The sequence below is a fragment of the Rhamphochromis sp. 'chilingali' genome, assembly GCF_963969265.1.
Source record: "Rhamphochromis sp. 'chilingali' genome assembly, chromosome: 4".
Taxonomy (NCBI): Eukaryota; Metazoa; Chordata; class Actinopteri; order Cichliformes; family Cichlidae; genus Rhamphochromis; species Rhamphochromis sp. 'chilingali'.
In genome coordinates, this window is record NC_137948.1 from 28063833 (window position 1) to 28089712 (window position 25880).

At 39.2% G+C, this 25880-nt stretch overlaps 1 protein-coding gene across 2 annotated transcripts in view; it reads right to left on the reverse strand.

The window, feature by feature from the left end:
* Positions 1-885: 885 nt before the first annotated feature.
* The window catches only part of prom1b (prominin 1 b), a 30101-nt gene continuing 5106 nt past the window's right edge, over positions 886-25880 (reverse strand). The window contains exons 2-28 of one of the 2 annotated variants that reach the window (XR_013971418.1): positions 16300-16361; positions 15480-15506; positions 15178-15383; positions 12779-12899; positions 12619-12682; positions 12430-12519; positions 11625-11842; positions 11458-11532; positions 11295-11358; positions 11107-11115; positions 10832-10991; positions 10442-10594; positions 9941-10064; positions 9718-9821; positions 9500-9584; positions 9261-9407; positions 8832-8903; positions 8108-8200; positions 7157-7210; positions 6963-7043; positions 6167-6235; positions 5850-5939; positions 3862-3977; positions 3333-3395; positions 2973-3129; positions 1917-1951; positions 886-1831 (exon numbers count right to left, since the gene is read on the reverse strand). Coding sequence is in view for 1 of the 2 variants with exons in the window: in XM_080880516.1 (XP_080736642.1) it covers positions 1930-1951; positions 3862-3977; positions 5850-5939; positions 6167-6235; positions 6963-7043; positions 7157-7210; positions 7403-7420; positions 8108-8200; positions 8832-8903; positions 9261-9407; positions 9500-9584; positions 9718-9821; positions 9941-10064; positions 10442-10594; positions 10832-10991; positions 11107-11115; positions 11295-11358; positions 11458-11532; positions 11625-11842; positions 12069-12092; positions 12430-12519; positions 12619-12682; positions 12779-12899; positions 15178-15383; positions 15480-15506; positions 16300-16361 (2348 nt within the window). In the remaining variant the exon portion in view is untranslated. Of the gene's footprint in view, positions 1832-1916; positions 1952-2972; positions 3130-3332; positions 3396-3861; positions 3978-5849; positions 5940-6166; positions 6236-6962; positions 7044-7156; positions 7211-7402; positions 7421-8107; positions 8201-8831; positions 8904-9260; positions 9408-9499; positions 9585-9717; positions 9822-9940; positions 10065-10441; positions 10595-10831; positions 10992-11106; positions 11116-11294; positions 11359-11457; positions 11533-11624; positions 11843-12068; positions 12093-12429; positions 12520-12618; positions 12683-12778; positions 12900-15177; positions 15384-15479; positions 15507-16299; positions 16362-25880 lie in introns of both variants that reach the window. The other variant, XM_080880516.1, reaches the window with a different exon arrangement.

Consider the following 25880-nt stretch of genomic DNA (forward strand, 5'->3'; position numbering starts at 1 on the left):
TAAATGTTAAACAAATTTCTTCCAGTCAATGTTGCATATAATTAAATTTTTGCTTGATGCATAAAGTTAAAAGGTTAAAACTAATAAAACAAGTTTTAAAAAGAGACTTTTCCATTTGATTACATTTTGTATGATGGATTATGCAGAAAAAGTAGAATTGGGCTGAAAGATCTATCGCTTTATCACCTATTCAGGTTGTAAATAGTGTTTTTAAAAAGTAACTAAGTAACTAAGTAATTAATTACTTTTGAAAATAAGTAATCAGTAAAGTAACGGGATTACTTTTTGGGGGAAGTAATCAGTAATTAGTTACTGATTACTTTTTTCAAGTAACTTGACCAATACTGCCTCTAACACCACCAGCACCATCATCACTTCCTGTGTCTACCTCCAGCTGCTGTGTGCGCATTGCAGTTATATTTTTGTATTTTCTAATTAGCTTTTATTTATTTTTTTTACTTGTTTTAATTCAGTTTAGTTTTCAGGATGGATTTTCTAATTTTCAGTTTAGTTTCCATCTTTTTAATTATTATGGAGCACATGTCAGAGGCCAATTTTCAGAAAATCAGGACAGATGTAATAAGAAAAAACACTTTTAAAAAAGTTCATAGTACCATTTCAGTTCATTTTATTTTAGCTAAAATATTTTGTCATCTAGTTAACTATAATTCATCTCTGCATGTGCCACATGAGCATCACGTGTCTTCCTGAGCACGTATCAAACTCCTTTTAAGTCATTTTTTAAAGGTTTTGCACACAATAAAACATTTCCTTTATATTTAGAAACGTGTGATTTATGAACCATGTTTATGCAATAAAAAACAGACGACACTGGATTTGAGTTTTTATTTAGAGATTTGCATCCTCACCACAAGCCCAGTTGTGTTTTTCAGACCTTTAATATTGCAGAGGCTTCTGGGAATTTTATTTGACAACACAAGCAACAGGCCCTCATTAACAGTCTGGTGAAACATGATATTTTGTGTGTCATCGCTCCTTAAATCCTGTTAAAACAGCGCTTACCAAACTTTTGAAGCTGATCAAACAAGTTGACAGCCTACATACAGTTTTTATGAACAAACAACAACATAAACAGGAACTTAATTAAATTTAGTTAAATAAAAGCTGATTCAATAGAATAAGCACATGTGTGTATTTAATAGCTTGTAACACTTTGTAGTAAACTGCGCAGTCTTCATGTTTCAAGGATGTACTGAGCCGAGCAGAGCTGCCGCTTTGCTGCTTAAATGAATAATTCAATACCTTTGGTCTCTTTGGTCAAAAACACAGCTGCACAGCTGTTTGGTAGATTCCCATGAGAGATGTGATCTGTGTCAGTTCTGAAAGAAAGCGAGTAGCTACTTTTTTTTTTTTCAAATTGTCAAACCATTCCTTAAATAAACACCTGCTAAGTGAAACCTGTTTGATGCAAATTATGTAAGCTATATTACAAATATTCACAGAGAAAAAGAAAGCTATTACTACAAACCTACTTACATGTTATAAAACAAAGTTTAACAAAAAATATATAAAACTTTCAAAAGACTTGAAAGTGTAAAAACTGTACACTTGTGTTGCCTTGTTTAAAACTGATTATGTAAGTACAAATTGATTCTCTATGCAGCTAAATATGCAGCTGTTGGTGTACATAATAAAATGGTAAAGGGGTCGAGAAAACACTTCATAGGATTTTGCTGGCATTAGTGGTTTTGTCAAATGGCCTGAAGGACTACTGAAAGACGCCTTCATCCCAGAGTTCACGATTGTTCTTCCCTTTTGTCCTTGGAAGTGTTAAAAGATCTGAATCGGAAGCCTAAACAGCCCAGTGATCCTGGAAACGAAGAAAGCTTTTAGAAAAATTAAGTGCACTAAGAGTCAGGTATGAAATATGTGAAGAGATACAGATGAGCGCTTACCACAAAGGGAAGATCAGTTCCAGTTCTCCTGTCCACTGTGGAGGGAAAAGAAAAGGTAATGTTTTATGTTAATGACTGGAACATCAGTCAAATCATCAGGAAGAGCATCTGGAGCTGTTGCGACACCTTGTGACTGTTACTGTCATTGCTATTATTATAAATTGCAGGGTGAGGGTGATGGGTTTTTTTTAAAACCACATAGTAGATGATTATAAAAAGCAAATGATTTCCTGTGGTCCACACAATGGGAATCACTTCCACAAATCTTTGAAGATTGGAGGGTAAACATGTACACAGGTATACAGGAATTGTATTCATATTTCTATAGCTGAAATATGTGAGAGTTACACACAGAATAATATTTATTAATTTATTTTCCTGTGAGGTTTTCACCTGCACACATTCAAAGCCAGGACTTGTGTTTTGGGGCCTTTACTGTTATTTCACAACTGGTGGGGAAAACACGAGTTTTCCAACATTTTTTTAGTGTTTGAAAATAGTTTTGGGTGCTCTGTTATTCAGAAGGAAACACAAATCAATCATGCAGAGCTACGTGCGTTCGTGACTCCTTCCAGGATTAAACCAGGGACCTTTCAGGAATCTAAAAAATGATTTTCTTGTTTTTTTGTTTTTCCAAATAATAGATTGATTCATTTTTGGTCTTAACACAAGAAAAATGTTTCAGAAAAATAGTGTAGCATTAGGTTTCTTCTGTTTTGTCCTGTTGAGGCTCATTTTCCTTTAACTGGAGAACACAACAGCGCTTCAAACACAAAAGCAAAAGATTTTTCTCTCTTCCTGTGCAGCTTTGACTGAACACTGCATATATCCAAGGATGAAAACTGATCTAATTGAGGCACAATCTGGATGCCTGACACGTGGCAGCATCATGTGGATATAAGCAGTTACCTCCATCACAGAAAACTTCATTTCAGTGGGCTCTGATGTTTGAATGCAGTGATGGATGAAGAAGATAAGAGGGAAGTCAGGAAAAAGAAGGATGTTTTTGTCAAAATGAAATCAGCGTAGTGATGGTGGGATGCTGGATGGTCTTACATGGCTGGTTGTTAGCGTAGCTGTAAGGGTTAGTGGAGTCATCAGTGATCGTCAATACCTCATCAGCAGGGAGAGAGTTCCAGTGGGTCACCAGACTGAGTAGCTCGGGGGGGCAGAGGCCCGAGGGAACCGAGTCAGAGTGTCAGAATAGGGAGAGCTGAATGCACACACACACACACACACACACACACACACACACACACACACACACACACACACACACACACACACACACACACAGGGAATTCTTTATATCTCTATATGTGGTAAATAAAAATTTACGCTGACAGGACTCCAAATATCCCTCCACCAATTAACACTCCAGCATGCAAGTCAGATTTAGCTCCACGCGGCTCGTACCTGATGGCAAGGTTTCCATGGATATCACACACCTGTTCACCGTGATTACCTGTATTAGCCATACTGCAAGAGAAGAACGAGGGGAGGGGCAGATGAAAAAGGGGAAGACTCCTGTGAAAGTGACAGGGATGGAGTGATCCACAGAGAGCGACGCTCGCATCGGAAAGAAAGAGAGCGCGAGCAGTGATGGGAAAGTCCATGTTAAGAGCTAAAATGCCGAGCTCGTGATTTCAGAAGAAAGAGTGAAAAAGCTCAAGAGATTTGAAGCTGAACAGTCCCGTTCCAAAAAGCGAGTAAGTGTGTGGGAGAAGATGAGAAAGTGCATGAATTATCGATGTTAAAGTGCAACAAGCCATGGGTAAGAGGAGCTGGAGTGAGCGGATACAACACAAGGAGAAAATACGAGGAGAATCCGTGTCCGTGAAAAGGAATAATGGACAGAGAAAAGGAAAGAAAATTATTAATGAATTTGGCTTTGATTTACATCAGAAAAAAACCCAGGAGGATAACGAGGAAGGTTTGGACTCACTCTTCAAAGACGTCCTCTGTGTCCATCCTTCTGTAATACTTGGCCAGTTTGACAGAGAAGATGATGCTGGGGATGAGCAGGATGCAGCAGCTGCCGAGACCAAACCAGAATGTGTTCTGGAAAATAAAAGTACCAGTAATCACATTTTATGCGATTTCATTCATTGCTGTTACTTTTCACTAAACACTGAACTCTTAGTGCTAAAACACTGTCAAAAAGATTTCAAATCTTGATATTAATGTGGGTATAATAAGAACTCATATTTGGCACAATGGCTGTACCCGTTTCTCTGTACCTGACAAAAGTTGCAGAGACTGAAACATTGTGTGGAGGTTATAATATATTTCTACATAACAACAAGACAACGAAACCACTATTTTATTGATTATTATCATTTATGGTCCACCTGCTTCATATTATTCTAACATTATTGTAACACAATACAGTCCTGTGAAAAACTAAGTACACCCTTTCAGTCCATAACTTGTAGAACCATCTTCAGCATCAATAACTTGATACTTTTCCTGTATGAAATTTATTGGGAATTTTGGCCCGATAACACAGGACTCTGTGTGAGAAGTTTGAGTCCAGCTTTATCTGTCACACAGATGGAGTGGAAGTGGAAGATGCCCAGTTCCCGTGGCTCCAAAACAAACCCAATTCATCATCCATCCTCCGCCGTTATGAGGTGTTTGTGCTGCTGTGTTTGGTTTTCATCAAATGTGGTGCTGTGCATTAAATACTTCACTTTGGTCTCTGGTGTCCAGAGGACATTGTTCCAGAAGTCTTGTGGTTTGTTCAGATGTTACTTTGCAAACCTCATCGTGCTGCCATGATCATTTTAGAGGTAAGAGGTTTTGTCCTGCAACCCTTCCTAAAGAAGTCACACTTACTCAGTCTTTTTCTAATCTGAATGTCATGAACTGAGGCCTTTAGAGTCTGAGATGTAGCTCTTGGATTACTTTCAGTCCTTCTGAGCCTGACTTGAGTGTGAGTTTGCTGGGACATCCATTCCTGAGAGATTGCGGCATTGTGTTAACACACATCTGGATATTCAGATGTGTGTTAACACAACACCTGTAACATCCAGACCAACAAACTACCAAAATGTCCGCCTTTGTAATGATCTTCAGACTTGCTGTGGATCAGCGAATCAAGTGATTAACAGTGAGTAGCAGCATCTGGCTGCAACTGACGACCTTAATTCCTATTGAAGAAGTAAGGGTGTATTTAATTTTTTTAGGGCTGTAGAGAGTCCCATAAAAACATGTTTACCTTAGAAATGTACTGATGTACAAGTTTAAAGTAGACTAAAAGAGTAATTGCAAATGCTTGAGCTAAGGTACTTGTTAATATGCAACAACTCTTAAATCAGGGGACTTTTTATTTGTAATCATCACTGAATGAAATGTCAGGACTGTGACTTTTAAAGACATAATAACATCATGGACCAATGAATTAATAATAAATATACTTGTTGTAGTACTGCTAATGTCACACATTTATGCAGCTGAATTTCACGAACAGAAGCCTAAAATATGTGTGCACACAGACACACACACATGCACACACAAAGCACATCTAAATGTACAGTAGCTGCAGGCAGTGCAAAAATTAAAATCCTGTTTATATTGCTCACAGTCTTTGGCCTGTTTGGGCTCATTAAACTCTCAGGAAGTCGCATGCTTGATATACAGCAAGTATAAAAACATAAACCTTTATAACTCCTCAGGGTCAGGAGTGAAAACACGGAAGAATCCATGTGTGTGTGTAAATCCCCGGCCCAGACACAAAACAGGCTTTATTTAATCTCAGTGTTTGTGAACAACACACCGTTCTCCTCCTAAAACTCTGAGCTCCCCAAACAGTTCACATAAAACCACAGATATATTTTTAGTTTACATCCAGGTACATGAAGGTACATGCACTGTGCAAACAGCTGGGAAAACACACATCCACACATACAGGTAACCACAATGACATCTTACCAGTGAGTCGATTATGAAGCTGCATCCTACTATTTCCATACTGTCCACAATGTTGCTGATGGGTTTACACTGGGCCACCTCTGTAGTTAGCTGTAGGATAAAAACACACATGCTGGCTGATCTCTCTTCAGAATCCACATTTATTCATTAACTTCAAGTTAAATCAGCAGTTCTTAAACCATACTAAAACTTAAACACTAAAACTAAATTAAACACTGACTCAGATAATCAGAAGAGGCAGAGGAAGGATTTACTATACTGCAAATTTTGTACAAAGACACTGAATAAAACAATAGAGAAAATGGCAGAGTACTCACAGAGTTTTTAACCCATTCTGTGTACTGTTTGAAGTATCCCACCAAGCCCTGCACATACGCCTTTGTTTCCTACAACCAAAAAAATGAAAAACACTCATGAGTACTCACTATGATCACGATTGAGATTTCAAGCTCTGGAGTTCATTTCCCTGTTGGATCAAGATTAGCTCTTTATACACTTTTCTTTAAAATGTAACCTGATTTGAGCACTACGATAATGACGTTCTTGGCCAGTGAATCAAGTTTGGATTGCAAACACAAAAAATATTTATAATAATGTAATCAGTCTGCTTACAATGGGACTCTAATAAGCCACAGAAAAACAAGTCGTCTTTATTCTGAGGCAACACATTTGCTACCAGAGAACAAAATCACAACACCAGTCGCCTCAGAGCCCTTACGATTATAAAGCAAAGACCCTACAATAATAGAGGGAATATTGCAACAATCATACAACCCCTCTATGAGCAAGCATTTGGCAACAGTGGGAAGTAAAAACTCCCTTTTAACAGGAAGAAATCTCCAGCAGAATCAGAGAGGGGGATGAGGGAAAAGAAAAGAGAGAAAAAGGAGACCATAAGGACACAAAGACAAAACGTACACTTTGGGACAATTTAATGATGTGAGTGTTGGTGTAAAAACCCCTGAGAGAAGACAGGAGTGGAGCACAAATGCCCAGTGCATCATGGGAAGTTTGCCTGTTGTGGCATGATTAAAGAGCTTTTTGCTGTGTGTTCAACATTTATCTTTTGATGCTCCATGTCACCATGTTATGTTGAAGCCTTGATCGATGTACCTGCTTCACCACGTGGGAGGCATTATGAGCGATGAGGTACTCTGCTGCATCAATGGCACTCAGGACATTTGTTACTTTGACCTCAGAGAGAAATAAAAGCAAAAGAAATTAGTTCACGAAACGTGGATAGGTTGCTAAGGAAATAATTGTTTACACTGCTATCTGTGGTCTATAACAATAGTTTTCATATTTACTGGCAGGTCGTTGGATGTCTTCTGTAGCTGTTTGACACTCTGGTGCAGCGTACTCTGTGTGAGAAGATTAAAGCACAAGCAGTCGCACGGTGAAACAGACACACGCACAACTCCCTCCTTATTTACAGATACACATCCATCACATCACGCCACCGCTGTCACAACATGAAGGACGTTGCTAAGACAACACACACAAAAAAAGAAAATAAATCACTGTCACAGTGCTGCACATCAACAGCAGCTTACCCGTGCTCTGACATATTTCTGTCACCACATTATGAAAGAAAAGAACAAAAAGAAGGAACACTGAGGAACAGAGCAAAAAACAGACCATGTAGATGTGTTTTGTCTCTGAAGACATTCTCTGTTCATTAAGATTACGTAATTACCACTATTTCCCTATTAAATAATGGTAAAAAAAAAGAAAAAAAGCTTAGGTGTAATGCTACATGTTTGCCTCATTCAGTATGTGCAGATGTGCAAATCCTCCCTGGGCCACTTGCCACCAGCTTTCCTGTGCTAGGCCAACTCACAGGTTCTCCTTCTATGTGGGGTGAGACGCTGCTGAAATACGTGCTGTTGTTTTTTACATGAGAGTCACTGCTTCATACTAACTCAAATACTATTATCCTCACCTCCTCAACCCTGTAGGTATCTGTTTTAGTAACAGAAACAGCATTTGGCTCAACCACTGACAGTTTGTTTCATTAATGGGGTCAAAATGATTTTCATTTTACCCAAAAATGGGTAAAAAATTTACGTTTTTTGTTGTGATGCCTGAAATAAAAAAGCCTCAATTCAAAATCCTCTGTTCATCTAGGACACTGCTAAAGAAAAATAAACAGGTGATCTTCATCGTCTTGGTAGCTGAATATATAAAATAAGCTATGAGAAATAAGTGTTGAACTGTTAATAGTGCTGTTTGTATTTGTGCTGTGGTTAGTTGATTACCATTGCTTGCTCCAGTGGCACCACCTGTTCTCGGTGAATGAATCTAATGCTGCTGGCATGGCCTCTCAGTGCGTTCTCCAGAGCACCACGTGGCTGTAAACAAACACAGTTTTAAGGATACAATATGTTATTACAGATGTATATTGTTTAGGTTCCCATGAAAATGTAGAATAGATTTTGAGTCTTTAACGTAACTAAAAACAAATATTTTGTCATTGTTTTATTATAAGTTTCACTACAAGGGCACATGCAAACATCTCCCTGTGTAACAAGCTCCAGAACCCGAACACGTGGCATAAATGTGTGCAACGTGAACATGAACCCTAAGTTCCTTCAACATGGGTGTCTGACTATATGTTTAGAATTGCCGGTCTAACACGTATATATGACATTCCTGCTGTCAAGTATTAAGTCAAGTACTGCCAGAGATGTGCCATCCTTCATGAAGATGAAATTAAAAAATCCACTTTTAATCAGATCATTTAGACAGATGTGAAGATTCACTTTAGGTCTGTGGTGAGAACCTGACTAATTCAGCAGCTCAAGTGTTCATAATTTTAACCAACTGTGACATCGTGGCTAATAGTTTTTCACCCGTTTTGCATCCACAAGAGAGCAATAGTGGGACCTCTGACTGCCACTGCTCTACAAAAGGCTGTAACCGTGCATGCATACAATATGTTGATGCTGATCTACAACACATGTGCAGACATTAATGACTCACCAGCTGGTCAGCCTGACCCTCCAGGTCGCTACAGAAGGACAGCAGATCTATTAGAGTGACTCCTTTATTTACCTAAAAACCAGGAATTTACACATGAAAGATGGTTAGTATAAAAGGTTTTAGTTAAGGTTTGTTTGGGGGTGGGGGTATTTTTATTAGGGATAGCTTTTAAAGTTGCATAATCACTGTTTCAAATTAAATGCATTTTATTTATGCATATTAACAAAACTGGAAGATGTTATGATTGCATTCAAAATATTTTACATTAAACAAGAAAAATAAAATTAGCAGAATAATGGAAATAATTTTTACTGAGTGTATGCGCATATAAGCGGAGTGAAGGGCTTTTTGTGCACAGGATATAAAGGAAGTAAACGGTGTGCATCGTGCCATTCAACATAAACACAACCACAGATGCACACAGCTCACCTCAGTGAGATAAACCTGAAAGTCAATCTGTCCAATTCCAGAGTTGGCAAAGTTGATGAGGTTGTCTCTGCCAGCCTGCTCCAGCAGCGTGATGCCCTGCAGGTCCACCTGCACACTATCAAACACTTTGGCCAGGTCCCTGTTGTACTGTTGTGAAACACATGTGTAGAGTCAAACTACCATTCACCTTCTGCCATCAATGCACCTGTAATGGTGACATACAGTAACAGAGCTCTTACCACTGTTCTGTTGAGGAAGGAGTTAATGTTGAACATGGTCTCCAGCTGCAGAGCGTGATACAGACCGTTGTTGTCATAGCACTCCCTGTGAGACAAAACCATGATCATCACAAACACAGTGCTGTGATGTTTTCTGCTTAACTACAGGTAATGAGTTTCTTACAAAAACAACTAGAAAAATTGGATTCATTACTTTTTCGTGATAACTTAAATGTTACCTGTACATGCCGCCTAGAGTTAAATCAATATTTGGATTCTGGAAAAGCATCCCAGGAAGGAAGTTCCTCTTTTCAGGATGGACCAGGAACGGCGTATCAATGATCTACAGACACACACACACAGTTTAAGAAAGCAGTGTTGGCCATTTTACGGCTCAGATAAAAGGTGAAAATAATAAAATCTCCAGCAGAATAAAAATAAAAGACAAAAGAGAGTTAACACCTTAAACAGTTGTCTGTTAGCCAGAGGTTCACATATCAGCTTTTCCACATTGCCCCCGACAACAAACAGGGTGGTAACGATGACCATCAGCACCCAGGCAAAGATAAACGAGAAGCCAACACCACTGCAAGAGTAAAAAACAGACTCTGAGAGACAAAAATAATATTTTTGCTGTTATTTCCCACCATATATCACAAGAGATAATCCCGTAAGAGTCCACTTTTGATAAAACCAGTATTAATGTGAAGAAACTCTCTGAACTTGAGACCTTTCTATAATTATTTCATGCATTTACTGTTAAATTTAATCTTATTTGAAGAACACTATTGTGAGTCTTCATTTTTTGTAAAGTAAACCTGTACTCAGTGCTTATAATGCTTCCTTTGTTATATGACTGTAAGCTAAATGGATCACAGCCACTTTTACAGTTTGAACTCCACCCTGAAAAAAAGATCCCTGAGTGATGCCTTCAGGTGAGTGAGTGTTGTGATGGAAACCTACGCCATCAGCAGGTTTCCCCCAGTGTTCGACAGGCAGCCGCGGGTGGTCGGGCTAGCTTGCTTGTCGTAGCCACAGTTACCACACAGCAGGCCGAGGATGTTAAAGGCCATCACCAAGACGACCATGCAGAGCACCGCCACGCAGGCGATCCACCTGAAGGTTAGACAGAGAGGTTTACCCACTTTAACCTAATTCATTGTAACCTAGAGTGAGATTATTTCTCACAAGCTGTTCAACTAGTTTGGTTCTTTTTATTTATTTATTTTTTAAAAGCAGTGAGAAGGACCGTGTGTTATAACTAGAGCTGAACCTTAACAGCCTTGTTTCTATCTATAACGTTTTAACATCCTCACATTTTCTTAATAGATTTTTAAAGAGAAACACACAAACCTGTAAAAATCCATCTGATCGATTTGGGGGTAATAGGACTCAATAGCTTTGTGTCTTTCATTTAGGAAAATGGTGAAATTTGCCAGAGAAGCTTCCACGGGGAACATCTTGGAGAAGCCGGTGATCTCTGCACCGATCTTATCCAGCATCCCCTTTACTCCTACAAACACAATTGTAACAATAAATAAGTCAGACAGAAATAAACTGGAAGGCTGGGGGTTTTAAGGTGAAGTGAAAAAGGGATAATGTGTCTGACACAGAAGAGAAAAACTTACGAGGCAGAGCTGCAGTTTCATCATCCACAAGTATGCAGACAGAGATGAAAGAAGAACATGAAACACTTTATACTCACTCTTATCTCATTTACAAAACAGAGCTCTAGCTCACACACACGCACGCACGCACGCACGCACGCACGCACGCACGCACGCGCACGCACGCACGCACACACACACACGTGTACCTGCAACAATGTTTTTTGTTTGCTCTTTAACCAGTCTTGGCGTGTCGTTAAAGGATGCGTAACCCTGTAGATGAACAGAATAAGAGAAAAGAAAGATGACAGGTGAGACAAAAAGTTTTAGCATGGACAAGATGATGATGCTGAGTGAGAGACGGCCACTAACCTTTTGTACAATGTTGCTGAGATCTGTTTTCAGGACAGTATTGACATTGGCCAAGGCATGATTAACATCTGGGATCTGACAGACAGGAAAAAGAAGCAGAGTAAACCTGGAGATATTTCTCACGGTTAAAATGTTCCAGTATTAGATGGCATATTGCTTCTTATCACCTTGGAGAAGTCAGCATTGATTCCCAGCTGGGACAGTGTGGAGCGGATGGTGTTACAGGTATGTGACACAGCTCCGTTCGTGCAGGCGGGGTCGGACAGGGTGTTGGACAGAGAGGCGCGCTCTCCTGACAGGCTGGCCTGAAGCTTCCCCACCCCGTCCTGCAGCACCTCCAAGGACGAGCTGACGTTCTCCAGGGCCTCTTTGGTCTCCCGCATGGCTACAAACAACAAGCAATATGACACACAGTGAAACTACTTTTTCTTGAGACAACAGCATGCTGGGCTTTTTTACACCGACCACAGAGGCACAACCCACAGAGGAAAACTATAACAAAAAACAGTTTCCAACTTAACACAAAGGTTCAGAATCACCATCTGCTTCTAACACTTTTGCAGACACAGCTACGAACACTGCACCACTGAGTCCCACTCAGCTCACTTTACCTTTGATGGCACTCTCAACTTTTGCTTTAGACAAAAGAAAATGTGAGAGAATCATAGAGGGGAAAAAAGAAAGAAAAAGAAATGAAAATTAAATGGTGAGTACTTTTCCTTAAAGACTGTCTTTAGTATTAAACCCACAAGAGAAGTTGTGGCATTTAAATGGCATTAGCTGTAACCGTAGCAACTACTTAAAAAACTCCTGATTTTATTAGAAACTTAAATTTGCTACAAAATTTAAAATTTTATGTGTATTACAGTACATCTTTTAAAAAGAACAACTGAGTTTTGTTTAAGAACTTGCACACTGGTTTGTGAGTCCGAGTTGTGTAATCTCAACGGGAGGTTTATACAGAGACGTTACCTCCTGCCATACGCAGGGCGGTGTCCAGCGAAGGAATCACTGATTTCTCCAGCTGAATGTGGATCCTACCCCCCAGCAAAGGGCCAATGTCTGTGAGGAAGCACAGAAAGGTCAGAAAGTTCAGCACAGTTATGTAAAGTGAGAGATATCAGACAAACACTGTGTGCAAACATGCAGGGTCGAGCTTACTGTCGAGGTCTGACAGGACTTTGTTCTTGGCTGTGGTGTACTGGGCTGTCAGGTAATCGACTTGCTGCAGCAGGAGACACACAGTATTAATAGATATTAGTTATATTATATTATTGGCTTTTGTTTTTTCAAAAATAAACGGGTTATTGTGAGGACATACTGCAGGCGTGTTGTTAGCGAACGTCTTCAGGTCTCTCATGTTGGTGTTAATGAGCCGCCGAGTGCTTTTGACCTGTGAGCTGATGTTGTGGTTTGCGGCGAGAGCAATGAGAACACCCACACTGAAAAACACATGCAGGATCAATTAGGAGAAGAGCAGTGCAGTGACCACACTTTAACAGCAGAGAGCAGCACAGCTACATAATGGGGACTCCTGCATTATGAGTTTTAATTCTTGCTCACTGAAGATTCAACTCTGCCCTCCACAGTTAGTGATGTAAGAAAAACTGTACGGCTGAGTGTACAAGCTAAACATGCAAAGTGAAGCTAAGCATTAGGATTATGTGGTTAGAATTCACTGTGATTCACTGCAAAAACACCTTATTAGTTTTACAGTAGTGATATTTTAGACTTTCTGTAACAAACAAAAACAATGTAGAAACAGTAAAAAAACAAATCAACAAAAGCAACCAACTGGTTATATTGTTCTTTGGATGTGAGCATTCACATTTGTGCTGTGAAAGGACTCATTCAGATGGCGAGGCCTCTCATGGTCAGCCAAGTAATATCGGTAACACATAACTGTCCTCCACATTTAAATCAAATTTCAGTGGGCTTGCCTCTTCCACACAGCAGGTACTCCGCATGCTCTCTGCATATGAGCAAATAAAGTTATTGGACATTTTTTTTTACCCCACATAAAGGAAAGCATTTTTACATATGTGAAAAATTATACGTGTAAATATGTGGCGCCAACATTGACCTGCTGAGATCTGTTCATTATTACAAGGGTTGTTAACTTTTTGGTCAGACTGCTTTCAGGAGCATTTTTGTTCATATTTTAAGTCGTAACTAATTTTAACGAATAGTCTGGCATGACACCTGATAGTCTTTTAGCTTGTAGGTTGTAATCTATTTGAGAAAACAGATAACTTGTGTAACGTTTTGGGTTCATATGCAGTGAAGAAAGCTATCCAAACCTACCTGGCACCATGTAATTTGACCCCTAAGCCTAATAACTGGTTGTGGCACCTTTGGCAGCAAGAGCTGCAATCAAGTGTTTGTGATAAATGGCAATGGGTCTTTCACATCACTGTGGAGGAATTTGGCCCACCCTTCTTTATTTAATTGTTTTGATTTGGTCACATCTGAGGGTTTTCAAGCATGAATGGCCTCTTATATGATTTTTGAGCCATTCAAAGGTGAGCTTGCTGGCAGGGATGGGAATCGAGAACCAGTTCTGTACAAGAACCGTTTCCCAGTAGTCAGATTCTTTGGAATTGTTAGTCTGTTTGCCTATCAATACCATTTACCGGTTTCTGCAGCAGTTCAATCAGCTAATTTCAGTTTGTGTGCCGGAGATGGAAGATAGTGGTACGGTCTACAGCCTGGATATAGTCATTACATTTAGTTTTACTACACAAAAGGACAAGAGCACGATGGTAAAGTGGAAACTGCATCCAGGTCAGAAAAAAAACGCATTATGCTGCCAACACAACTTCGGCTCCTTGCAAGCACCTGCACAGACAGCATGCTAATGCTAAGCTAGCCAAGAACCCAGAGTGATGCTATAAAGCTGACTGAATGCTGACCTCAGCCCAGCAACCAGACCCTGAACTTCAACAGATAACAAAAGCAGTAATGAGCAATCAGGCTTGTAGATGCAGTTTCCATCTGTTTATTGACTGACATATGTCAATGACTTTGTTTTTCAGCTGTTTTTGAGTTTCTTTAGATCGTGGTATGATGTGTTGCTTTTTCAGATTTTTTAGTCTACTTCACTTTGTCAGGCAGATTCTGTTTATTTCTATTTAACCTCTATTTATGCAGGTATTCCCCTTGAGAATCAATGTCTCATTTACAAAAGAGACCTGTTTCTGACAAACATATTAAAATTACAACAATAAAATTTAAATTTTCTAATGTTTACACAGTTGTATCAAAAACAGGTGCTTTAAACAAGTGTTTAAATGATTTCATGATTCAGCAGGTCTGGCAATAATCATAGCTGGAAATGACTAATGAAATTATACTCCAATGTGATTCATTGGAGTTAATTCATGATTTAGAAAAGGGGCAATGATTTTTTTGCATAGGGCCAGGTAGGTTTGGATAGCCTTTTCCCTTAAAAATTGAAAGAATCATTTAAAATCTGCATTTTGTGTTTATTCTGGTTACTGTGATCATTTTTAATCATCAAAATGTCTTTGATGATCTGAAGTGTGGATGTGTGACAAATATGCAAAAATAACAAATCACCGCAGAAGGTGAAATCTTACAGGTACTTCGCAATACAGAAATCAAAGTAGAGGAGAACCAGTGTCATTAAAATCATCCTCATTTTGGAGTATAGCAGACTGATAATGATAAAAACTGTGAAGAAGAGGAATGACGACTCACATGATGAAGATGGTTGTAGCAACCAGCGAGGCGGTATAGAAACCTCTGTGACAGTCTGCATTTTTCCTCTGTCTCTGATGCATCTCCCCTCCACAGTTATCACAGCATCGACACATGCAGAAGCACATAGCTATGACGGGGATAAGGACCACAAACACGACGCCGAAGGTTGCACATGTGAGAAATCCGGACTCGTACTGGATCCACTGCGGGAGGAGAGCATTCACCCAGTTATCAATCTGCTCTCTGCCCTTTACTTTTGACAGAGATATGCAGTGAAAGCTGTGTTGAGAGGAGTTTACCTGCAGCAACAAGACGACGTTTTCTGGCTGGAGCACCAAACCAGATGTGGAGGTGTGCAGAAATCACACAAGCATGAACAAAAAGAAGACATGCAAACCAGGTCAATGTGACAACAGAGGGATTAAAAAAAGGAGAATCCTCATTTCTAAATGAATAAAGTTTTTCATGATGTGACACAGTCACTTTGTGGTTCCTGCTGTGAAGTGATATTTTAATTTCATTAAAATTATCCAAACACATAAAACTAATAAACTTTAAAGTGAGACACAAAACATGTTTTTTTCATACACTGCTCAATTGTTTTGTGTAAGTATAAAATTAGATAGTGCTTCTTTTAAAGATTTAAATTAAATAAATTAAATTTAAATTATACTTCACAGTGACGTGTCATCTACTAGTAATTTGTGAGCAGTGTGCCCCCAATACAATTGCAAAAACCTGCAAGTACACAATTTAGAAACCCAATGGTCTAACGTCCATTCAAAATATGTTACTGTATCAGAAGAGCATGTGGGGGTTCTGTGGAGGGTAATTGGGGTGGCTACAGCTCGGGAGGTAGAGAAGGTCATCTGTTAATTGGAAGGTTGGTGGTTGGATCCCAGGCTGCTCTTGTCTGCATACCTCAGCATCCTTGGGCAAGATACTGAACCGTGATCCATTCATCATGGGAAAGTTATAAAGCACTTCAGTGTAAAAAGCAAGTGCTTGTAAGAATGAGGCATGTTTTACAAAGTGCTCTCAGTATTCAAGTAGAATAGAAAAGCACTATAAAAGAACCAGTTCATTACCATTTGCTAGTAATTTTAACACTTAACATACCTTTCTCCATTCCTCTATTTTGATTCCACCCATGTTTTGCTGAATGACTTTGACAATGAGATCTGCAAAAAAAAAAAAAAAGAACACACACATACAGACGAGTGCTTACATACAGAAAAACTGCCGCACAGAGTAGATGCTGTGTTTCAGTGATTTACAGGCAGGTACGTGATGACAAGCAAAGTTGGAGAGGGTAAAAAAGAATCCATTTATGTGCTCACAAGCAGACAACGCGGATTACGTGGGATCGTTTTTTAATTTCCGAGGAGAGGACGGCACTGAGACCGTGTTTCAGTGTTTTAACGGGAGCTGTTTGAATTGTGTAGTTTGTCACCAGTGACTTCAGTTCAGTCCAGCTGTCTGTGTTTACTGTATATAGGTCAGCCAGCGCTAAGCCTACCTGCAGTGTGACTCACAGCAGTGTTACTCAGCATGTAAAAGATGATTACGATATGCTTCTATGGACACAAGCTCACACATACATATTACATGTATGCCTATTTGACAGCATTAAAAGCAGGATATCTGTGCCACGTATAGATACAATCACATCCAAGCGTTCCAACACACTCACATCAAAATACTGTATTTGACAACTCAGCAGAGGTTATTTGAAGTTGTACAATTAAATGACTTCACAGCGTTTGTTTGCCAGATTTCTCACATTAAATCAGTAGTTCACAATTTCTTTTTTCGGGTCTCACTTCAAAAAGATACAAATGTCGTTTACACACATTATTTAACTCAAACACTCAAACGGCTTTATTAAAGTTTTGCATTTTTCTTATTAGTTTTTATTTCTGTTTAAAGTTTTTGTTTCCAGACAGTCTCCGGAGTGGGTTTAGTTTGTATTCTTTTCAGTGTAGGGTTTAGTCTTTAATTATTCTAATATGACAGGTGATTGTCATGGGCAACCTATTAGACATACAGAGTACAACAGAAAACAAAACAACACTTTATGAAAGCAGCTGACTCTCAGTCCTCTAGAGATCTCAAATCTCAGTAGACATTTGCATCTGGGCCTTGTTCGGCATGTGCTGATACATTTCAATCACATAGTAGCTCATGATCCAGTACAACTCCCAGGCAACCCTAATGTGAAGTACAGAAGGAAAGTTATGTTTTTCAAGTATTGCACAAACTAATGAGAATTAAAATCTACTGAGAAGTGAAGGAGTCCTGTAAACAGTCATATCTTGTTTCACTAAAATCTGACCAGTACTCTAGGAGGAGGAGTGGTTCTTGTGAAAATGGTGAAAAGCTCCTAGGAAACAACAAAAATACGATCTTGAGCATAATTTGGGTGAAGACTCATTAAGTGATTAAAAACAATCGGACTAAAAATCAGTCCTTGTGCCGGGTGGGCTGAAACTAAAAGTGAGAGCATTTCCACTACTTTTACTTTGTTGTTAGTAGGGGTGCAACGATATTCGTATCGATATTGAACCGTTCGATACAGTGCTTTCGGTTCGGTACGCATATGTATCGAACAATACAACATTTGTAATTTATTTTATCAATTTTCCTTCTGACGATGCTGTCTGTGTTGAGCGCTCAGTGAATCTGTGTTCGACTACTCCGCCTAGGCTGCACTGTCCAGCGCAGATCCACTGAGGGCTCAACACAGACAGCATAGTCAGAAGGAAGAGCGCAGGGCAAGCTAGCGAGACAGAAGTTAAGCTCTCCTTTTAACATGGACCTCCCCCACTCTCATTCAGATCTGGCGTTTGGAATTATTTTGGTTTTCATGTGACGTATGACCCTGAAGGTAAGCGAGTCATGGACTAAAGTAAAACAGTATGTTGGATGTGCCATGCAATGCTCAATTACATTGGTGTGAACTAGTGTGTTAGCGCAGTTAGCTCGTTAACGTGTTGGCCGTCTAGCCCCATGCACGGAGCGATCGGCGGTAGCTCGTTAACGGAGATTTGCCGTGTTGTGGCGTTAAGGTCATTTCAACGAGATTAACCTGAAAGCACTAGTGGGAACACAACGAATATGACTGCACATTTACGCCGACATCATCCTAGTGCAAAGACAAGTGGAAGCAGACAAAAAAAAGCAAGCATGCTACTAACTTTAGCCGAGTCATTTAGACAGCTGTTAGCACATGATTCTCCTTATGCTGCTGAGAATATAGCCCAGAAGAAGCGTATAGTATAGCTTTTATTTTGGAAAGAGCCATTTCTCTGTAATAAACTCTCTTTTCCAAAGATGAGTGATTCCTCAATCAGATACAGGGCTCGCAATATCGCTAGCCCGACGTCCCGGGGCTAGCGATTTTTTTCAGTCGGGCTACCAAAATCTATCTCTTCCCTGCCCGTCGGGCTATTGTAGGAAAAATATATGTCAATGCTTTTGCATTCTTTCAGAAATGTAGCTGGGTAATTATGTCATTGGCATCGGTGAGCCACTGTCAATATGTGACATATTGAAATCGCGTTTGAATTTGCGCTTGTTTTTTTGCTTTCACTTTGCAATCGCCCGAACTGTGTATAGAGAGCGACAGCACTGATCTGTGAGTGATGATAATTTGTGCACCAATTCCTCTGACATCGTCTTATTAATCGTTAGCTTACTATGCAAACATGACAAGTGAAATCTCCCGCAGCAAGCTTAAACATGTGAGAGGTTGATCGCGCAGAGAATCGCTGAGCTTATGTGAGTGCGCGTGTAAAAGCATTTCAGTTCTGCTGAGCCAAATAAGACAGGTCAGGGTGAAGAAGTGACAGCCAAAGAAAAGCTTACCACAAAACGGAGAAGTTATGACAAATCAGACTATAAGGCAAAAAGAAAGTGCAGCTTTATGGTTTCATGGACAAAAGAATTTCTGTGGCTGCAATATGATGAGCTAAATAACCAGGGCTGCACATAAGTGGTCCGCAGGTGCGCATTCGCTGTCAAAATAAAAAACACGCACAAGGGTTAGGGTTAAATTTAAAAACTGTACTTTTGAGTTAAAATATATATTTATAATTTTAATAAATGACAAATTAAAAATGCTTGAACATTTTTTTGTATCGAAAAAATATCGAACCGTGACACCAAAGTATCGAACCGAACCGAACCGTGAATTTTGTGTATCGTTGCACCCCTAGTTGTTAGTGCACAACACTGTTTGCTATTTTTACCAGAAAAATCAAGTTTTTATTTTAGTTAACAAAAAGCATTTTTTAAAGAAAACTATAATAAGGTCAACATAATGTTGGCAAAGTTGTTTATTTTCCCAAAAAGAAAAATATCCAACCTTTTCCCTTTTTTTCTGTCTTTTAACTTAATATTATCTCACAGCAGAGCTTCTCAGATTAGTACCGTGTCATGTGCCATTGCACACAACAAGCAGATGGAGACCAGGGCCCTGTGCTTCGTACGTCGCTTACTACATCCAAGATCAAATGAAACATCCAAGACCAAATCATCGCGCTAACTCTGAGCTCGCTATTCCGGTTCCCCGAACACACCTGTTGTTGACGATTAGTATAGCTGGATGAAGTAATGTGAGATCACTGGGTGGCCCAACAGGGGCTACGCATCGATAGTAGAAACATTGATCGGCAACCCTCTGATTGGTCGGCGAAAATGTCGAAGGAGCGCGCTCGGTATTTTTCGGCAGCAGAGCAAGAACTCTTGAGTGAGGGATTTCAGGAGTTTCAGAGTTTAATCAGAACGCAAGGGAACACTGCAAAGGCTGCAAAAGCAAGGAGAGAGGGCTGGCAGAAAGTTGCTGACAAATCAAACTCGTAAGTAATTCAATAATAACAATAATAATGGAGTGGATTTATATAGCGCTTTTCAAGGCACCCAAAGCGCTTTACAATGCCACTATTCAGTCACTCTCACATTCACACACTGGTGGAGGCAGCTACGGTTGTAGCCACAGCTGCCCTGGGGCAGACTGACAGAAGCCAGGCTGCCATATTGCGCCATCGGCCCCTCTGGCCAACACCAGTAGGCGGTAGGGTAGATTTATTATATTACACTATATTATCCAATATTATATTACATTATATTATATTATAATATGTTATATTATATCCCCTTTCACATTAGAGCCACAACAGGACCCACTAGAACATGGGAACAAGTAAAAGTGAAATATAAGAATATTCTACAGAATGGTAATATTTATCACTTATATTGCTTGTCGTCTCTTGGAAAGAGACCCTGGAATACTCTGTTTGTTTGTTCATAACAGCAACCAAGAAAAGGGCAGAGCAAAAAAAAAGACAGGTGGTGGTCCTGCACCCCCTCGTCAACAAGTTGGTTAAGTAAATAATACCCTCACGGGAAAATCGATATCTCTCTATGAGCACACTGTCGCGCTGAGCTAAAGGATCCTGTCTGTCCCGCAATATACGCTGAATTCTGAAAACTCTCCTTATCAATCTTGCACCTTCCGCAATGGGTTGCTCGCGTAAACGGACAGGATATGACTGCGACAGACTTCCCAAATCCACCTTCGCTTTTATAGCCGCGGTCTCTCATCTTGATTACACGAAGTAATTTACAATTACTACTCTGAAATATGAATTACATCTGTAATAATCACATACATGTAATAGAATGTTAATAGTACATTTCCCTTTTTTAGGGAATGACCTGTATGTATCTGTGTGAAATCAATAAAAGGATCAAGTGCTGCATTATCTTTAGTTACATTGATGTTATTTATTTATGGTGAAACAGTGGTGGAATATCGCTGTTGCTTTCGTATGAATGACGCGGACATACCTGCGTGGCCGCGATCTAATCCTGTTTACATAAAGTAAACCTGCTCCCCAGCAGGTTTACGCTTACGGCTCTGTTGCTATGACAGCAAGTCCCGGATGGGCTTCGGGGAACCGAACGATCCAGGATCACGCGAAATCGTCAACAATCTCATCCAGCTAACTCACTTAGCGCGGTACGAAGAACAGGCCCCTGATTAGCAAATAGATGTCCCTCACACACACGTGCGCGCGCGCACACACACACACACACACACACACACACACACACACACACACACACACACACACACACACACACACACACACACACACACACACACATTCTGGTTCAAGCTTCTGCTTGCACACCTGCTGATCATCAGGTGAGGTGATAAAGTGCACTTCACAGTGTCTACATGGTTTTTAATCTTCTGTTTGTACCGAGCTTACCAAACATTTAATTTCTCTTTCTTTCCCGTGGAAAGTGTGCAGTAATGTCTGTTTTCATAGCAGATTTAATTGATCACATGTCAGAAAATTACTTTTGTGAGTCTGAGGTGGTTTCTTTAAATTACATGGAGAATTACACACACACACACAAAAGCAGCAAATCCATCCAAATCAGAGAATGTTTTACATTTCGTGCTAGAAATTTTTGACAGAGTTAATTATGAATCAACAAATCAATTAGCTACCTTATCCTAGATCTTGTATTGCGTACTATCAAAACAAAGGAACAGATCTTCCAGATGACTGAACAGAACATTTTGTTTTTTTGTGTTTAAATTAATTTTTTATGCATTTATTTTTGTTGACTGGCAACAAACTGTCTTTTTCTTCTTGCATTTTCAGACTTCCTGAACATTTCTGCTCAGTCAAACAAAAGTAACAGTGATGTGTGCTTTTCTTTTGTAACCACACAGATAATCCTCTCAGTACCCAATACTGTGTTTCTGCTCGTGGTGGGAGGGGACTCGCATTTCTGTTTCTCTAATCTCTGTGAAAATGCTGCTAACACTGACCGGCCTGTCACAAAGTGTGAAGACATCTTTACTGGTTAACTCTGCAGATGCAGCATATGAGCACCTCACAGTAGGGTCAGTGCCACCTGCTGTTGCTCAGCTACTTAGTTAGCATTAGCCACTGAGGGCAGTTAAGCTTACACAGCTTAGTTCAGTGACCCAGTATAGGAGCTACCTACGGGAAATGAAAGGAAGAGAAGGGATAAACAAGCATCAGACTTATACCTAAAAGGATGAACAGACCACTGCCCAACATGATCTCATACAACCTCAGTAGTCCCCGAGGAAAACAACTCTTTTTTTTTTTTTAAATGAGCAAATATAAATAGAAAAATTACCATTTTCTTGCTTTTAGTGTCTTGTGAGAGAAGCTTTTGATTGGTTTTAGTGTAGTTAGTGAATATTTTGTTTTTAATTAAAGACATTTCAATAAATCCCAGCCTGGCCTGAGTGTTTTTCTTACACTATAAAGGCAGTTGTGCATCAGAACTGCAAGAAAGACACAGGTAAGATCAGAAATAAATTATAATAAAAATAAAAATCTAAAAATAAACCCTCTAGTTAGCTAATCTGATCTACAAATCAGAATTTACAACCATCTTACTGTAATCTGTAAATGTAGGTAAACACAATCCTCTACACTGACCTGCTCTGAGAGATTACTGGAAGATGTGGGCAAAATCTTATGCAACCCAACCACCACCTCTGATGCTTTTAGGAGACATTTGCATGCATGAATCATACACTTAACGACTATATTAGTCAGTTTCTATTCATAACTGTTTGCCTTTGTGTTGCAGTTAACAAAATAATAGACTCACGTTCACCATTATGTATGAAAGTTTTTTATTTTTGATCAGAGGGTTTTTAAATTTAGCCATCTAAAGCAATCCAAGCTCGTCAAGCGCTTGTTAGTATTATATACTTTTGCTTGGTGAATAAGACGACTATAGTGGAAATCTGCAATAAGAAATGTAATCAGTCCCAACCATGTTTTCTTGTCTTTTCCCCCAAGATTTATTATCCAACTCCTTCATCCTGACCAACCCCCACTTTAGGAACAGCTGCTTCCAATATTAGCAGCTACCAAGAGCTAACATATAGACAGACGCTGACTTGATTCAATTTCTTTTCCTTTTGAGTCCCTGAAATTCAAAAGCGCTCATTTACTGCATATAAGTGCATCGGTGCCTGGGTTGCAGTGGAAAAGGTGTTGCTATCGTGATATAAGATCTTCCAAAAACAGAGAACTTTTGTTACTTTCAATAAATGATGAGTGTTACACAATCCATTAAGCGCTGTACTTCATGTCAGCATGAGACACTAAAGGAAGTCAGAGCCAACTGTTTGCTACAGCAAAACTACTAAGAGGATTATGTGCCATGTCTTTTTATGCTTTTGTACAACACACTCAGACCTGTTTCAGATTCACATTTGAAGAGATGAGAAATGAAGACAAAGAATTTGAATTTAAAATGTATTACTCAACATTTCCTTGATGAACTCAATTATCAAGTGAAATTATGAATAAAAGCTGGTTTCCTCCCACAGATCAAAGACTTGCATTGGTGATTATAAACTGGCCATAGGTGTGAATCATCACATTAATGGTTGTCAGTCTCTGTGTGTATGCCAGCCCTTCAAAAGGCTTGTTCTAAAGGTTGCTTCTTGTGTTACAGAATTAGATGAGAAGTCAAGAAAATGGATGGCCTTAAAAGAAAAGTTTTAAAAAAAAGCTAATTTATTTAAATAGCTGTCGATATCCAGCTGCCCAAACATTCAAAGATAAGAACATCAGCTAATATTCACAAACACGGTGCTTGGAAATAATTATTTTTGTTAATATACATAAGAGGCGTACAGAAACTGCAGAAAATGTGTCTACAGTCTCAGATGCTAAAATGCAGGATTTTAAATAATTTCATTCTCCAAAATGTGCGAGTTCCTCTTCAGAGTGATCTAATTTAAGACGCTTGGTAAACATTCCCACAACCAATCACAGTAATTAAGGCAAGCAGACAAACACCAGGACTATGACCCACTTTCGGTATTTGTGTGTGCACACGCCTGTGCATGTATTTACCCAAAGTTGTGAGTGTGTGTGTGACAATGCCATCTGCAGCAGTGGTAGCAGGACAGTGTTAGCATTAGCCTGTGGATGCTAATCCTCTAATCCAGCCTGTGTGTATCAGAGGGATAAGACGCTGCCTCCACACTCAGTGAAAGAGCCCAAAATGCTTCTTCACTGTTAGTGGAAAAAGGGATGAGTGAGTCCCAGAGGAAACCCAGTGTCAGGAAATGCTGATACCCCGCTGAACCTAAGCACACATGTTTTATTCTCTGCTAACACTCATATGCAAACAGTTCTGCTGGAATCGCCAAAAATAAATGAAATTTACAAAGTGAGGGGATTTATGGGGATTTGGACACAGTCTGATAACTGTGCCACATTACACTGATTAACTCTTTACTGATTAATTTTCAATGTTCTGACAGACCTGACAAATCTCATCTTTAACACTGCAGCCGAACACAAACCTGCCACCTCTGCAACAACTAACGATGACCGCATCTAAGCTGAGCACATAAGCATGCACTGCAGCACAACAGAAAACATGGACACATAGAGTTTAGTGCAGGACTCCATGGAACAATGTAAACTTACTCAAAAAGTTGTCAACTGCTCTGAACGGAGGCGAAGAACAAGCAGGCAGCAGGAGGAAGTGAATCAGTGAATCAGATTGCCAATAAATCAAATTAATTCAGCTGTCTCACTCAGTGAACAGACTGATTACCCCACACAGTTGAAAAATACTTTTGGCATTTTAAGAGTTTTTTTTTCTTTTTAGTTGTTATACAGTTAGTTATACAATGTTTACCACACCTCTTACTCTTTGAATTCAGATTTTTCAGTCCCATTGCTGTATCAAGATGCATTCATAACCAGACTGATTCCCACCCCTTGCTTTCCTGGCAATTCTCACTTTGGAAAAATACAGGGAAATACTTGCCAGTATTTTATTTTAAAAAATTAAATGTATAAGCTTTACAGATACTACTACTAATAATTCATTTTTTCAAATAGCTTTAAACTCAGATCACATGTGGTGTTTCTTTTGACCACACAGCAGATGTGCTACAGTCTTTAACTGTAGCTGTGCAAACATAAAAGGTGTTTGCATGTGGAAAGACCACAAAACACTACACAACTGTATTACTTCAACTGTAACGTCATGACACATCAAAGTATGTGAAAAACACGTTTCTCAGATGAACATAAATTTTTATGTTTATTAGGACTTTATTTTGTTTAAGACAAACTTTTTCAGCCTCTCGGCACATTATTTTTATTACTTCCTTCTATTAGTACATGAAAAAAAATTATACAAAAGGCTAATGAAATTAGCCTGGTTCATAACTTATGTTAAAAGCAATTTATCTGAATGTAGGGATCGCTAATACCAAAAATTAGACTACCCTCAACTAACCCACATGGGAGTAAAGCTATCAGTATCTCTCAAGTCCATAGAAATGTAAAAAAAAAGAAGAAAAATCAATGTATCTTAAAGTTCTTTTATGTTTTGTCTCTCTTTTGATTTGTAAAAACTAATATCATTCAAATTTCAGTGAAGGAAGATGGAAGGGATTCTGGAATTCAAGCAACACTACTGGATTATTTATTTATAATATTACAATTAATATAACCATATTATAATTTTTTCACATTTTTAGGTTTAAATATCAAGGTTATCTGCATATCATGACGTCAGTTAATATGTTTTTTTTAAGGATAAAGGAATATTCGTTAATTATCGTTTCTTATGAGAAAATATTTCGTGGAGGCTTAAAA